Source organism: Lithobates pipiens, unplaced genomic scaffold, assembly GCF_037356315.1.
Source record: "Lithobates pipiens isolate NorthernLeopardFrog02 unplaced genomic scaffold, aLitPip1_a1.2 Scaffold_28, whole genome shotgun sequence".
NCBI lineage: Eukaryota > Metazoa > Chordata > Amphibia > Anura > Ranidae > Lithobates > Lithobates pipiens.
The window spans coordinates 206,066,322-206,083,564 of record NW_027507789.1 but is presented as its reverse complement, the minus strand read 5'-3'; the positions used below and the strand labels follow the sequence as shown (position 1 = coordinate 206,083,564).

The 17,243-nt window shown below is 46.1% G+C and overlaps 1 protein-coding gene across 1 annotated transcript in view; it reads left to right on the top strand.

Moving 5' to 3' along the window:
* Positions 1–14,485, top strand: part of LRRC47 (leucine rich repeat containing 47) — a 31,230-nt gene extending 16,745 nt beyond the window's left edge. The window contains exons 4-7 of the mRNA XM_077460364.1: positions 2,707–2,822; positions 6,730–6,832; positions 9,399–9,488; positions 13,945–14,485. Coding sequence (XP_077316490.1) covers positions 2,707–2,822; positions 6,730–6,832; positions 9,399–9,488; positions 13,945–14,172 — 537 coding nt within the window. The 3' untranslated portion in view covers positions 14,173–14,485. The remainder of the gene's footprint in view (positions 1–2,706; positions 2,823–6,729; positions 6,833–9,398; positions 9,489–13,944) is intronic.
* The last annotated feature ends 2,758 nt before the right edge of the window (positions 14,486–17,243 follow it).

The window sequence follows — 17,243 nt, the reverse complement described above, 5'->3', positions numbered from 1 at the left end:
TAACCGCACAGTAGTCTCCGTGTTTCTAAAAAAAAAAAATTAATTCTCAACCACTATCTTCCCATCCTCCCCCAACCCTCCCCCCCCCCACCCTCTCCCTCTCCTCCTGAAAAAAAAAGGACCCTCTACTAGTTTTCATTCAAGGGACAAGGAGGAGACCCCAAAAAAAAAAGGAAAAGGGGGGAGGGAAATCAAAACATTTCTTCTAATAATAATAATAAAAAAAAAAATTAAAAAAAAGGGGGCCAAACAGGGGTAGATATTTTTCAAGAGAGTCCAGAAAAGATGGTCCCTAGCAGAGTCTCACCCCACCTCCCCCCCATTGATCCGCTGAAAAATTTCTCCTTCTCTGGGGGTTTAAGTCCATCCCCCCTCGAAAGGTCTTTACTTTTCAGGGGTCCTGTTATTGATTGGAGCCAGTTCGGTACCTCTAAGGCTTCTGTTCCTAGAAAGGAAAACAAATCCGGGAGTTCTGCCGGGTGTCGCAGATTAAAAGTCGTCGCATCTTTTCTTACAGTCAACGCTATAGGGTATCCCCACTTATAGGCCCCTCCTATATGTTTAATTCTGTCCAAGAGTGGGCGCATCATTGCCCTTCGCTGCAGAGTAGCCCGGGATAAGTCAGGCAGTACTTTCACCTTTACTCCATCATATTCTATATCACCTGCCTCCCATGCTTTGCGACTTATTAACTCTTTCTGGGAAAAACGATAGAATCTGCATATAACATCTCTGGGTCTATTTACATTTATTGACGGGGGTCCTAGGGCTCTGTGCACTCTCTCAAACTCCCAATCCTGGGGGAGAGCAAGAGCTTGCAATTGTTGGCAGATAGCTTGTACCGTAAGCTGCAATGCATCCCGTCCTACTGTCTCAGGGATCCCCCTGAATCTCAGATTCTGACGGCGGCTGCGGTCTTCCATTTCCTCTATTTGCAACTGCATATTAGAAACATATAAAACTTGTAAAGTCTGTACCTGTTCCAGCTGATGAACACGCTTCTCCAGGGATACCCTGTGGTCTTCCTCCCTTAGGAGCCTTTCTGATAGATGCTGCACTTCGGTTTGAACCAACTTCATCTCCCGTCTAAGTGTATCCTCAAACCTAGTCACCATTGTTTCAATATCTGCACGTGTGGGGAGCGCTTGAAACAGCGCTCTAAATTCTGGATTTCCCATAGATAGCTGTACATTTCCCTGGTATTCCTGGGGGTTTTCACTCTCCTCCATTACCTCCTCTCTCTGTAGTCCCCGCATCTTACCCATCTGAAGCTGGGGCATAGATCTTCTTCGTTCCTGCATCTCGCTTGTCTCTCTTCCGGCGGGCTCCGATGCACGCTCACTCGGCTTGTCTCCACCTCCCGTTGGGTCACGTGGTCCCGCCGGTTGTTTCCTGGATACCGCCGCTCTCGTATGGGGGAAGAAGCGTTCTATCTCCGGCTGTTCCCCCGGTTTTTGTGCCCCCTTCTCCTTCTTCCTCATCCCCAGGTAGGCGCTTACTCTATATCACGCTGCTTGGAGAGGGGGGATCAGTAGCCTGTGTCCGTAGCATCACACTGCACACTCTGTACCGTACTGCTTAGAGAGAGAGTAGAGAGGACTAAGCACGCTGTGTCCGTAGCATCGCTGAGAGACCGGGTGGAGGGCAGGAGCTTGTACGAGCGTGTGTCTCCTACTCCGCCATCATCAAGCCACACCCCCCCTGCAGACCAATTTGATGCAGCGTGCGGCGTATGGTCTGAGCACTCATCTATCATCTATTTCCCAAAGACAACCTCTGGATATGACGCTTGGCACGTGACCTCAACTTCTTTGGTCAACCATGGCATCTTTATGTAGAGCAACAATTCTTTTTTTCAGATCCTCAGAGAGTTCTTTGCCATGAGGTGCCATGTTGAACTTCCAGTGACCAGTATGAGAGTGAGAGTGATAACACCGAATTTAACACACCTGCTCCCCATTCACACCTGAGACCTTGTAACACGAATGAGTCACATGACACCAGGGAGGGAAAATGGCTAATTGGGCCCAATTCGGCATTTTCACCTAGGGGTGTACTCACTTTTGTTGCTGGCGGTTTAGACATTAATGGCTGTGTGTTGAGTTATTTTGAGGGGACAGCAAATTTACTGTTTTACAAGCTGTGCACTTACTACTTTGTAGCAAAGTGTAATGTAATGAAGTGTCTTCTGTGTTCCCCGGTGGGATTCCTCCTCTCTCCCTGCTTTTGTCGAGTGTCCTCGGAGCGCTGGGTTTGGCATCGGCCTTCAGCACACAAGTCATGCGGAACCGGCAGTAGCCGATGTTTTTTTATCTGCTAAGGTGTCAGGATAATCCTCCATTTTTCCACTGCTAACCCTCCACACCGCAGGTTAGTATCTAACAAGCCGAGCGAAAACGCAACACATCCCTCCGGCTGCTCCCCATCCCCCGCACACACGTACTCGGCTCTACCGCCAGCAGTAACGGAGAAAGGAATCCTAATATGGCGGCCGGAGGGGATGGTACACATGCCACTATAAATAAGTACAAATGTATAATGTGAAAATAAAATCGCTAGGTGTAAGGATTCTAGGTCAGGATCAAGGCTAGACTCAATGGTCATGCTCAGTGTATGTATGTTGTCGTCCCCCCCCCCCCCCCCCCCCCCAAATTGGGATCAGAGATTTTCATATACACTGATGCCGGGTTTCTTCTTGTTTTGTAGATCGTTCCGCTGAATCGGAAGGAAATAAACGCCAAGGAGTTGGTGCGTCAGCTGCAATTCGAGGCAGAAGAACAGAGGAAGCAGAAGAAACGCCAAAACGTCTCCGGACTGCACAAGTCAGTATTCCAAAATGAGTCCTTCTGTAAAGTGCACCTGTCATATTGCATGCTGGGGAAGGGCTGTAAAGTGCACCTGTCATATTGCATGCTGGGGAGGGCTGTAAAGTGCACCTGTCGTATTGCAACTGACCATGTACAGTAAATGGAGTGTGGAGGCTGGGCGTCAACTTCCATGGTGGTTGAGAGTTCTATGCTAAGAGCGCAGTTGTTGCATGCTCCCAGGTAGGGCTTGGGGAAAAAAATCTATTTAAATCTTGAATCAAGTTGAGAGGTAAAATCGATTTAAAAATTTCAGAAAATCTTATTTTATTTTTTTTCTCTCACCAGGACCGTCACGGTGTCAGTGACTGACACCGTGCCGCTCCTGAGGAGCTGCGGGCAGGAGCTTTTAGGTGAGGCCACATCTTGGGTCTAGTCTGCGAGGCCGAAGCCGCGCCCTTGCCTGAACTCCTGCCCGCAGCTCCTCAGGACCGGCACGGTGGCTATAAAAAAAAAAAAAAAAATCGCTTTTTTTTATTTTTAGAAAATCGCCCAGCTCTACTCCCAGCACAGTTACAGTATGATGATCATACAATGGGGAGGCGATGCAGGGTATGCCGTATGAATGGATGAGGTGTGTACAGAGCAGGTTACATAATCCTCTTGTCTTCTGATGGAAGGTTATAGGAGAACGGGGGACTCTGTATTGTGTGCCACCAACTCTTCTCACATGTATTGTACATCCCGGATTACATAACATTTCTTATACCTGTGCTGAGAGCATACAGATCATATACCTGACACTGGATTACCCCTTCCCCGCCATACATTGTTACCAGCAAAACACATGCTGATCCCTTATTCGTGTGCAGCCCGGACTCTGCTGGCCGCTCTGGGTTGGATGGACTCCATAGTCTCAGCACCCAACCCAGTTATCAATCATAACTGAGAAACTTTCACAGGGTCAGTCCATTGTTTGATGTGTATTCACTGAAGCCTGCAGAGCATTGCACCCTCCATCAATGCGTCCTGGGTGTAATGTACAGGTTCTAGCAATGTGTCGTCATCCCCCCCCCCAACCAATCCTCAGGTCTGTATGGAGACACGGTCCTGCTGTTATGGGGCGGGAGGGGATGTTGGGGGAGAAGGGATCCCCAGAGCACTCTGCATGGAAGGCTGGACATGTTGTATTTTCTATTTGAGTAATACCGTACACTGTAGACGGTGAGTGGAGCTACACATAGCCGTGCTAAGTTTAAAATGATAGAAATTTTGATAAAGATGCCCCTCCAATGATTTACAGTATCTCACAAAAGTGAGTACACCCCTCACATTTTTGTAAATATTTTATTCCATCTTTTCATGTGACAACACTGAAGAAATGACACTTGTCTACAATGTAAAGTAGTGAGTGTACAGCTTGTATAACAGTGTAAATTTGCCGTCCCCTCAAAATAACTCAACACACAGCTATTAATGTCTAAACCGCTGGCAACAAAAGTGAGTACACCCCTAAGTGAAAACGTCCAAACTGGGCCCAAAGTGTTAATATTTTGTGTGGCCCCCATTATTTTCCAGCACTGCCTTAACTTTCTTGGGCATGGAGATCACCAGAGCTTCACAGGTCACCACTGGAGTCCTCTTCCCCTCCTCCATGATGACATCACAGAGCTGGTGGATGTAAGAGACCTTGTGCTCCTCCATCTTATGTTTGAGGATGTCCCACAGATGATCAATAAGGTTTAGGTCTGGAGACATGCTTGGCCAGTCCATCACCTTTACCCTCAGCTTCTTTAGCAAGGCAGTGGTCATCTTGGAGCCAGGCTCTGAAGGGAGGGGATCATGCTCTGCTTCAGTATGTCACAGTACATGTTGGCATTCATGGTCCCCTCAATGATCTGTAGCTCCCCAGTGCCGGCGGCACTCATGCAGCCCCAGACCATGACACTCCCACCACCATGCTTGACTGTAGGCAAGACACACTTGTCTTTGTATTCCTCACCTGGTTGCCACCACACATGCCTGACACCATCTGAACCATTAAGTTTATCTTGGTCTCATCAGACCACAGGACATGAATCCAGTAATCCATGTCCTTAGTCTGCTTGTCTTCAGCAAACTGTTTGTGGGCTTTCTTGTGCATCATCTTCAGAAGAGGCTTCATTCTGGGATGACAGCCATGCAGACCAATTTGATGTAGTGTGCCGCGTATGGTCTGGGCACTGACAGGCTGACCCTCCACCCCCTACAACCTTTGCAGCAATGCTGGCAGGACTCGTACGTCTATTTTCCAAAGACAACCTCTAGATATGACGGTGAGCACGTGCACTCAACTTCTTTGGTTGACCATGGCGAGGCCTGTTCTGAGTGGACCCTGTCCTGTTAAACAGCTGTATGATCTTGGCCACCGTGCTGCAGCTCAGTTTCAGGGTCTTGACAGTCTTCTTATAGTCTAGGTCGTCTTTATGTAGAGCAACAATACTTTTTTCAGATCCTCAGTTCTTTGCCATGAGGTGTCATGTTGAACTTCCAGTGAGACCAGTATGAGAGAGAGTGATAACGCCCAATTTTTTTTCACACCAAATTTAACACACTTGAGACCTTGTAACACAAGTCACATGACACCGGGGAGGGAAAATGGCTAATTGAGCCCAATTTAGACATTGTCACTTAGAGGTGTACTCACTTTTGTTTCCAGCGGTTTAGACATTAATGGCTGTGTGTTGAGTTATTTTGAGGGGACGGCAAATTTACACTGTTATACAAGCTGTACACTCACTACTTTACATTGTAGACAAAGTGTAATTTCTTCAGTGTTGTCACATGAAAAAAGATAGAATAAAATACTTACAAAAATGTGAGGGGTGTACTCACTCTTGTGAGATACTGTATATAATGGTCTTTTTTTTTTTTTCTTTTTTTTTATGGTGTATGAGACCATGCTTCACGTGATGCCCTAAATATGGATGTAACATGAAAAAACTATGGTCAAAAAAGTTGGACTTTTTACAGGGTCAGTTCATCCAGAAGTGATACTTAAAGCAGACCTTTGCCCCATTTTCCTAGGGTCCCCTCTCCTGCTTGTTCTTAGATAAGGGGGGGGGGTTATTGGGTTTTGGGGATGCTGTATGCAAGGAAATGTCACTAGGGTGTCTGCCAAAACTGCACATGTCTGTACATTAGGGGTGCAATGGATCGTCAGCGATCTGTGATCCAAGCGGGTCAGTCTGTTCGGATCGCGTGGCTTTGGAAAGACCGCGGCTTCGGCCTAGCTCCGGAGCGGCGGCAATCTTGGTATACCCGGCGGCCACTGTCTCGTCAGGAAGTGACGTTTCGTCGCCGCTGTCTTGCTACACATCACACTCCTGCACAGTAATGATGGTGAGAAGGGGGCAAGCGGACATCTTGTTACACCCACCGGAGTTTTAGATTTCACAGTTATTTTCAACACAAAAACTTAGCTTATATGCTTAAATACAGTATTTGTAAATCCGACTGACTGTTTAGATGTTAAATTTTAAAAGCAGCAGCAAACCCGATCCGTGTGTTTTTTGATCCGTTACACCCCTACTGTACATGTGTGGGGGGGGGGGGGGGGATCCAGCACACTGTGGGGCTCTACCGGGTCCCATATTCCTATTACACCTGGAAAAGACACCCCCCCCCCCGTGTGCCTGTACATGTGCCAGATAGTGCTGCCAGAGAAGAGCAGAATAACGCTGGACTCAGTGTCATCATTGTCAGGGTGGAGTTAAGTTCTAGGTGGAGCATTGTAGGATAAATCTGTTCAGTGAGATGGAGGAAGTGATTTAGTTTAGTGATATTGCTCCCCTCTTCATTACTGATTTATGTATCCATAACTGCCTTTTTTTTTTTTTTTTTTCTGTGATAGTATTTAATAATTCACAAAAATTCAATTTCACAGATATCTTCATTTGTTAGACGGCAAAGAAAACTATCCCTGTTTGGTGGATGCAGAAAATGCGGTTATATCTTTCCCACCAATCACCAATAGCGACAAGACTAAGGTGAGTTACCTGAACCTATAGGAGGAAATGGGAGGAGGAAAGAGGAGATGGGGTGTAGAAAGGTGTTTTTATAGAGACTTTGTTACTCCATCCCAAACATGATCAGTAGGGATGAGGTCAGGGCTCTGTGCTGGACACTGGTGTTCCTCCACACCAAACTGGTCACACCATGTCTTTGTACACGGTGGGGGGGGCAGTCATGTATTTATGGAGGGGGGGGTCGTGGTGTCTGTGGTGGTGTGTTTGTTTTTTTTTGTTTTTGTTTTTTTGAGAAAATACGTGATCAGAGCCCACCCAGTTGTGTGACAATAGTGAATGAATATTCACTTTTTTCACACTGAATCATCTTCTGGCCAATTGGGAAGCAGGTCGTGAGACCTGTTTCCCGATTGCCCAAAATGACAAGCGATCCTATTAGACCACGGCAAGGAGGAGGGAGGAAACGCGGAGGCTGCTGGAGGAGATGAGGGGGGGGGTGGTTGCGCTGCCTGGGGGTAAGTGTGGGTTTCATCGACCATGGGGGCGGGTGGGCTGTTGACCCGACCTGAACGGCCTGAAATATACCACCAGCTGCCACTGGTCTTCTCCAGACTGTTGCTACAAGGTTGGAAGAGCACAATTGTCTCCAGTGTCTTTGTATGTTGGAGGATTACCAGGACCCTTCACTAGAGATACCTAGACTCTCTAATCTGGAGGGGTGTCAACATCCTTTGGCCCATATAGTGTATTAGTGTGAAATGACCGCATTACTAATATTGTTTGAGTTTTTAATCATAAGCCTCCAAGGACAGCACTGATGAATGAGAAGACCCGAATCACATTGCCATTCCAATTCATCCCAAAGGTGTTCAGTAGAGTTGATGTTGGGGCTCCCGAGTTCCTCCTCTCTTCTGGGAAGACTTTCTGAAAAATGTTGGCGGGTATCTGTGGGAATTTGTGAGGTCAGGCACTGATGTTGGCAGAGAAGACCTGGCTCACTGAGTTCCAATTTTTATCCCAAAAGTGATCAGTAAAGATGAAGTCAGGGCTCTGTGCAGGACACTTGAGTTCCTCCACAGCAGGGGTGCACAACCAGTGGCCCAGGGGCCACATGTGGCCCGCGACCTCCTGCTCTGGGATGGTGGGTTGAAAAACTTAGATTGCAGGTTGTCTACCCACCATGCCAGAGCATCAGTGTTGTGAATGAAGCCAGCGGTAGAGGAAGCAAGCAGCTGTGGAGCAGAGCTGCATAAGCCAATGCTTCCTGTATAGCACTGGCTCCTGTCATAGGTGGAGTGATACCAAATGCACTCTGCCTGGGACAGCAAAATCCCTTATTACTAAAAATCATAGCGTATATATGGACATATCTGTTCTGGGATGCTTTTAAACTGATTCGCAGGTGTAGCGCAGTGTACCTGTGGCTTACCTGCACTGAGCCATAGACTTCTCATCTTACCTGTGGGTTTGGTGTACTTTCAGAAAGAAATTCTATGGCAAAGTACAGCTAACCTGCACGCCTGAAAGCCACAGGTGCGGGTAGACCACAGACCATCAGTGTAAAAGTAGCCTTGGGCCCCTTTAACATGATCTGTCTGACCCAATCGGACCCTCCATTCACCTCTATGGAGCGGCAGATGTAAACAGACTTGTGTCCATTTACACTTGCCTCCTTCCAATACGATCTGCTAAAAAAAACGGAAAGTGGATCTGTCTCCTTCCATTTGATCAGATGAGAGGGACCGTAGAGTAGAGTGGGCTGTGTCTGTGTCTGCTTTGCATACGCAGAGTGGACGCAGAGCTGTCATCTGCTCATTGTGGCCCGCAACTGGTTACTAAGTGGCCCTCGCTCTTCAAAAGGTTGGGCACCCCTGCTCCACACCAAACTGGTCACACCGTGTCTTTATGGATCTGGCTTTGTATCTTGTTACCACGAGGTTTGAAGAGCACAGTTGTCTAAACTAGGACTACTCAACTGTTTTGGGACCAGGACCCAGTAAATAATTCCAGAACCTTCCATGCCCCAACAGTAGAGGATAAAGTTTATACTCGTACAATAAAAATATGGGGGTAGAAAACATGTATTGAAATGCTGGAAGGCTCTGGATGGTTTGTTTTTGAAGGGGGCCGGGGGAACACTGAAAAGGTGAGGCTGAGGGCTCTCAGGGGGCCTTGGATGTCACTATAGCAGATTGAGGGACACTTTGCAAGCTGGGAGACCATGCAGGAGATTAAGGGATCTTCAGCTGCCTGGAAACCCCAGGAGAGGGAAGGCTGCAGCTCAGCGGTGGACCATCCCCTGGTGGTTGAGATTCATTGGTCTACAATGTATGATGGAGTATTACCAGGACCCTTCATTGGTGACACCTTCATTGTAGGAGGAAAGAGGGGGTGTTGGTTCACATACTTTTGTCCATATAGGGTATAATAAAAATAATAGCACTATAAGAATAGTATATATATAATGTATATATGTGTGTATGTATATAGGACCCTCCCCCACTCTATCTATGGATTTGGGTTTTAGGGACCCTGACCTCCTTTAGAACACATTTGGATTACAATGACAACCGTTCTTCTTCCACAGATCACCAAATCCACCCAGGCTCTCTTGTTGGAGGTGACCAGTGGCAGCAGTCTGCAGACCTGTAAAGATGTCATGGAGGCTCTGATTGAGGTAAGTGTCTGTCTCCATTGGTTTGCTTGGACGGTTGGGGCCATTTGGACCCCACTAGATAAAGTCGGCATTGTATATACATTCCTGGAGGATTCGGTGCATCGGACTCCATATCAGAACTTTCATACTGATGGGACGTTAAGGACTGTATACAATCGGTGCAGCTGCTGTCTCGGATCCTCATTAGATATATTGATAACAGCAGGAGCTATTGGCTCCTGCTTCTGTCAATCAAATTTAGTGACATGGGAGTGGAAGGGCCGAGTCCTGCTGTCTGTGCCCAAATAAAAATTGGCTTTCCATTGGGGCGCCCGATGGAGAGGAGTGCCGGCGGGGGACCCCAGAAGAGGAGGTGAACCTTTTTAGTCCCCTTTCACAACTGTACGATTTGGCCGGAGACTTGGGACTGCAAAGTCATTTAACCCTTTGGTGGTTCCTGATGTTTACCCCTTCCCAGTCAGTGTTATTTGTATAGTGACAGTGCATATTTATAGCACTGATCACTGTATTAGTGTCACTGGTTTCCACAAAGTATCAGTGTCTGATTTGCCCACCACAATATCACAGACATGTAGCAGAATACATATTGGCCTAAATTGAAGAAATTTAGATTTTTTTTTTTTTTTTTTTTTTAATAGCAGAAAGTAAAACTTCCGGTCAGGAGTTGAACCGATGACCAGTGCTGCAAGGAGTATGTGCTAACCACCAAGCCACTAGTTTATCTTGCCAATATATCACAGGATATCTCCACTGTATTTCAGGGGCTCATAACTCCCCACCTATCAGGGCTGAGGCACAAGATAAACCGGAAAATCTATAAAATTGTTATTGTTTTATGCAATCTCGTCCCTCAGCTCTGATGAAGAGGGAGCTGTGAGCCCCCCGAAACACGTTGACTATATCATGTGACCTGTTAAGATGAACGTTCACAGAAACCTGTGGAGCTCTCATCCCTTTTATACCAGTGGTTGTCAAACCAATGAGCTATAGGGGCCCTCAGATGTGGCCCCTGACATCACATAGGGGCTGTACATTATGTTCAATATACAGTTGTGCTCATAAGTTTACACACCCTGGCAGAATTTATGATTTCTTGGCCATTTTTCAGAGAATATGAATAATAACACAAAAACTTTTCTTCCACTCATGGTTGGTGTTTGGCTGAAGCCATTTATTATCAATCAACTATATTTACTCCTTTTTAAATCATCATAACGGCTAAAGAAACTACCCAAATGACCCTGATCAAAACTTAAAGCAGAACTCTGGGATTTTCAAAAAATCCTCCATTAGTACACCCCTAAACGGATATTGCATTTGTGATGTGGTGACTTATTAAATTTTCAGGAAGTCAGTTTTGTGATTCAAAAAATGCTTCATATTTTCTGGCAGTTAGGAGAGTGATTGCATCATATATCCTATTCTCTTACTGTAATCAGACTACATTTCCCATGAGTCCTTGGGGTGGGATGTGGAAGGTGCACTAGGCTTGTACATGTAAATGTGAACTCGTCCACTTCAACATAAATCGCACCCCTCATTCTGCAGCCAGCTATGGCATGGAGGGGTGGATTGCTGGCAGGGAGGAGGAGAGAGCACACCTTCTACATGGGCGGCACAGACCGGGGGCTGTGAGACCCCTTCCGCCCACATTTTTTTCAGTGTCCTGTATTTCATCTGAGGTTATTTGTGGGTTTTTCTTTGCATCCCGAACAATTTTCCTGGCAGTTGTGGCTGAAATTCTAGTTGGTCTACCTGACCTTGGTTTGTTTCAATAGAACCCCTCATTTTCCACTTCTTGATTAGAGTTTGAACACTGCTGATTGACATTCTTAATTCCCTGGATATCTTTTTATATCCCTTTCCTGTTTTATACAGTTCAACTACCCTTTCCCACAGATCCTTTGACAATTCTTTTGCTTTCCCCATGACTCAGAATCCAGAAACTTCAGTGCAGCACTGGATGAAAGATGCAAGGGTCTGTCAGGAGTCCTGAAACTCATTGACCTTTTATACACACACACACACTAATTACACTAAGCAAACAGATCACAGGTGAGGATGGATACCTTTTTAATAGCCATTCAAACCCCTTTGTGTCAACTTGTGTGCATGTTATCAGGCCAAAATCACCAGGGTATGTAAACTTTTGACCAGGGTATTTTGGGTAGTTTCTGTTGCCATTATGATATAAAAAGAGTAAACAAAGTTGATTTATAATAATAAATGGCTTCAGCCAAACGCTAATCATGAGAGAAAGAAGTTTGTGCCATGATTCATATCCTCTGAAAAATGGCCAAGAAATCAAATTCTGCCAGGGTATGTAAACTTATGAGCACAACTGTATGTAATGCTGGAGAGGTGTGTTGGAGACTGCAGAGCTAATGGAGGAGATGAGGGTCACAGAGTGAGGACAGGATATGTTGTTGGCGGTCCATTTTTTATTTTCTCTCCTTTTTTTTCTTTATCATTTGCTTTTAAAGGTAAATAAGAGATTTGGGATCTTATTGACCCCCAGATCTCCTCATAAAGAGGACCTGTCATTCCTAATTTCTATTACATGGCATGTAATGGGAATAAAACTGATTAAAAAAAGATAAAAATAAAGGGGCAGCGTAAAAAATTTAAAAGGTGAAATAGATGATAAAAAAAAAAAGTGAAGTGCCCCATCTCCATGCTTGGATGCAGAAGCAAGCGCATATGCCGCAAACATCAGAGCGAGAGCAACAATTTTATCACTAGACCTCCTTTGTAAGGCCCCTTTCACACGGGTCGGGAGCGGCGTCGGTGGTAAAGCGCCGCTATTTTTAGCGGCGCTTTACCGTCGTTTTAGTGGCGGTATGCGGCCGCTAGCGGGCGGCTTTAACCCCCGCTAGCGGACGAAAAGGTTAAAACCGCCGGCAAAGCGCCGCTACAGCAGCGCTTTGCCAGCGGTATAGCCGCGCTGCTCCATTGATTTCGACTTCACCACTCCAAAGATGCGGCTAGCAGGACTTATTTCACCGTCCTGCTAGCGCACCGCTCCAGTGTGAAAGCCCTCCGGCCATACAGGAGCTATTTTTAGCGCTGTAGTGCCTGAAAAACTCCCCAGTGTGAAAGGGGCCTTACTCTAAACTGGTAACTTGTAAAGGCGCTTTAAGTGTCCCCTATGGAGATTTTTTAAGTACTGTATTTTGTCGCCATTCCACAAGTGTGTGCAATTTTAAAGTGTGATATGTTGGGTATCGATTTTACTCGGCGTAACCTCATCTTTTAGAATTTTTATTGTATAATATAACTTTTTTTTTTTTTTTTTCAAAAACTGCATTTGAAAAGCCGCTGGGCATATACTGTGTGTCCAAAAAAAATTGCAACAATTGCCATTTTTATTTCCATAGGGTCTGTGCTAAAAAAACATAAATGTAGAATGTTTGGGGTTTCTAAGTAATTTTCTAGCAAAAAATACAGATTTAAACTTGTAAACAAAAAATGCCAGAAAAACCGGGTCAGCAAGTGGTTAGCCTCTCCACTTTGTATAGAGAGGATAAGTCTGGAATTTGTCTTTTAAAGATTTTTTTCTTTTGGTAAAAGTTCTTTAGTTCCAGTGTTACTAAAATGTATTTTATTCTAGTATTAAAGTGGTTGTATAGCCTTTTTTGGGACTTTTACCTACAGGAAAGCCTATAATAAGGCTTACCTGTAGGTAAAAAAAAATATCTCCTAAACCTGTACGGTTTAGGAGATATTCCCCTCGCAATGTGCCGCTGACTGCAGCGGCGCATGCGCACAGGGGATTCCCGGCTGAAAGCCCGGCCCGACTACGGATGCTGCCGGGAAGAAATCTCCCGTGACGATATCGCGGCTCCGGCGCTGTGAGTGGCCCGCAGCTCCCTCGGCGTGGATCGGACCAGATGTCGGGGCCTCGTTCTAAGGTAAGTATTTCATAATGAGCTAGTATGCAGTGCATACTAGCTCATTATGCCTTTTCCTTTGCAGGTAGAAAAAATAAATAAAAAATCTGCGGGTTTACTCCTGCTTTAGGCTAGGTTCACACTATAGCGATGCGGGAACGCCGCTAATCCGCGGCGTTTTCCCGCATCGCATACCTCCCGCCGGCAGTTCACACTGCCCTATGCGGACGGCTGGGAGTGTCAATGAAATATTAATGACACCCCCAGATCCGTCCGCATATCGCAGTGCGATCTGCACACTCGCACAGGAATCGGATCGCATGGTGTGAACACCCATGCGATCCGATTCTGCTGCGGACCAAAAAAAGGGTCCCGTGCGAGTTTGCTGCGGGAGCGATGCGAATTCAGCCATACTATCTGTATGGCTGAACTCGCATCGCTACGGAGATCGGATGTGATTTGCACTGCAGTGCGGTGCGAATCACATCCGGATCTCCCCCCGCAGCAGTGTGAACCCAGCCTGAAGGATGATCATTATTTTTGTTTCTTTTTTTTCTTATACACAGAAAATGGCAGAACTCAATAAATTCACGATGGAGAACAAAGAGGAGGAAGTCGGATCGGATACAGAACATCCGGAGGACTCGGCGTCTCAGAACACGGAACCCTCGGAGCGCCCCCAGCTGGTTGTGGAACAAGTGCGCGTCATCGACATGGAGGGCAACCTGAAGGTCCTGTACCCTTCCAAGACCGACCTGAACCTCAGCGCTTCCTCCTTTGTGGTCATTCGTTAGTATAAAATGTCTTCTCGTTTCCTCCAGCAACCAATCACGTCCTTCATTTGTCAGATAAGAATGACGATTGGACACGGAGGGGTCGCTGTGAGTGAAATGAACGTGTACAGGAAACTCCGACTTTATCCGCCATTTCCATCATTTTAGCATTTCTAGAGATACACGAACACAAGGAAACCTTATTTATTTTTTATTGTCCTTTCTTTTTTTATATGTTGGATGTTTTGTTCGCCTTTTTCTTCGTGTACAGATATATGAAATATTGCCGCCATGTTAATGTGATATCAGCCAAAATAAACTGGCAGTTCAGAAATGGTGTCTGTTTTATTTTTTTTATATATTAAACAAAGGTTTTATTGAATAGAAAAACATATTACACTGCATACATGGTTTCATACATAGACATAAAATGACCATTGCATTGCGGAACTCAAAAACGATAGACAAGCAGCAGGTACACATTGCCCTAAGGGCCAGCTCTATGACTGCATATATTGCAAATGAAAGGACCTCATATTAAGAGGTACTCATCCTAATAAATATTGTAAGTTTCCATGTTTATACCACACTATCCACAGGTATCGGATTCCTGTAGTCATCGATCCCATATCTTGTTGTATTTATCGGGACAGCCTCTATTAATATATAGAATTTTTTTATACGGTAGAGTATTATTCACTTCGAGCTTCCAGTCCACCATCTTAGGGGGTGATTGTCTCATGCATTTTTTTGGCTATGATTTTCCTAGCTGAGAATAGCATCTCATGTACGAATATTTTGGTGTACTTGTCCATGGTATCCTGTAGGACACCAAGGAGGCACTGTTTTGGGTCCAACGCCAGAGGTGACCCCATGGTATCATGTAAGAATGCCACAATTTGTTTCTAGAACCCCTGTATTCTAGGACAGGCCCAAATTAAATGAAAAAAGGTGCCTGTTTCCACTCCACATAGTAAACATAGTGTGGACTGAGAACGTTTGTTCCTTGCCACTCTGAGAGGTGTAAGATATGCCCTGTGTAAAATATAGAGCTGTGAAAGGCGGTCTGACAATTTAGGGGATACTGCCTTGCATGTCTCCAACGCCTCCTCCCATTCTTCATCTGCCTCGGTCAAAGTAAACGGCGTAGCCTCCAACCCCTTTAGGATTAGTAATGGCATGAGGCAGGGGTGCCAGCTCTCCCCGCTCCTCTTTATAATTACCCTAGAGCCCCTCTTGGAGCACGTTAGGCGCAACCCGGATATCAGAGGACTAGAAACCTCGTATCATCACAAAGTGGCCGCATACGTGGATGATTTGCTATTTTATATCTCAGAGCCCCACACCTCACTGCCAATCCTTCTGTCAGAAATGCGCCAGTACGGCGGACTATCGAACTTCAAAGTGAATCTGCGAAAATCGGAAGCGCTCAATGTTTCTCTCGCTCCCAGTTTACAAAGACGTCTAGGGAGTAATTTTCCTTTTAGGTGGGCACCCCAGGCCATCCAATACCTAGGTACTAAGATGCCGGCAAACCTACATCTCATCTACCAACTTAACTTTCGGCCCCTCTTGAAAAGCTTCTCCACAGACTTGGAGAAATGGGGGAAACTGGCGGTTTCGTGGTTTGGCAGATGCAACGTGCTAAAGATGAATGTAATGCCGAGGTTGCTTTACCTTTTTCAAGCCCTACCTGTTAAGATCCCACAAATTTTCTTTAGAGCACTACGCACAACCTTCACTAAATACATATGGCAGGGCAAGCCTCCGCGACTCAGCAGATTTCTACTACAGCGACCGAAAAATAGGGGATTGGTTGGTCTCCCTGATCCAGCCCTCTACTTTACGGCAGTTCACATGAACAGAGTGGTGGATTGGTGCAAACACCAGCCCTATAAATTATGGGTCAGACTGGAGCGAGAATTGGCTCCGTTCCCCATAGAGGGGCTGCCCTGGAGTGTAGTCAACTTCTCCAGACTTTCCTTACTACACCCACTAATCGAGCCCACTTTACAGGAATTAAAAAGATATTTTAAACTGACGGATACTCCCAGCTTTACCTCGCCGCTAACTCCTATAATCGGCCACCCAAACTTCCCACCAGGTATCTCCGACAAAGTTTTTAGGCTCCAGCCGGACCAAAACCTAATCAGAGCCTCCTCCTTTTTGGATACCTCGGGGTGGACTGACCCCTCACGCATGTACCCGGAACTGGGGTCCTCCGCCCTGGGTAGATGGAGGCTGCAGCAACTCACACATTTCCTCAGATCACTTCCGGACGTGGGCAGTTTTCGGAGACAGCGCCTAGAGGCGATTCAGTTCGCATTGTGCGCTATACAAGTATTTCATTCATTCATTCACAACCGACACTGTTTTGCTTGGGAGAGGAACCCCTGTGGAAATCCTTGTCCTATTCATACAGTATCCTACTTACCCACACATCCTGCCACGACCCCCCGTATCTGAGGAAGTGGGAGGTAGATCTTAACATTACGCTTACTGAGAAGCAGAAGAATCGCGTTCTTATTTTCGCTCACAAGTCCTCTCTATGTAGTAAGTATCAGGAGATCACTTATAAAATTTTGACACGCTGGTACAGGACACCCACAGTATTGGCTGCCATATTTCCGGGTCATAGCCCACTTTGTTGGAGATGTGGCACGCAAACTGGCACCCTGCTGCATATCTTTTGGGAGTGTCCTGTCCTGACCCCTTTTTGGAGACAAGTTCTCCAGATTATCTACCAGCTCACTGATGTGGCTCTGCAGGACAATCCTGCAGCAGTGCTCTTAAATTTGACTCCCTTGTCAGGAAGGCGGTTTCACAGGTCATTGTTGAAACACCTTCTTAGTGCGGCCAGGGCTTGTGTCCCCAGTGCATGGAAACAGCAGTCTCCACCGGCAGTGTCTCAATGGTTTGCAAAGGTTGGCGATATACAGCGAATGGAACAACTCACAGCTGCTTTGCGGTACAGGGAGGAGGAGCACAACACCCGATGGACACAGTGGAACCTCTTCCGATACTCCGACGAGTACAAGACTTACTTTTGAAATTCCCTGTTTTGGGGTAAACTGGGGAATGGAGGCGCCAGC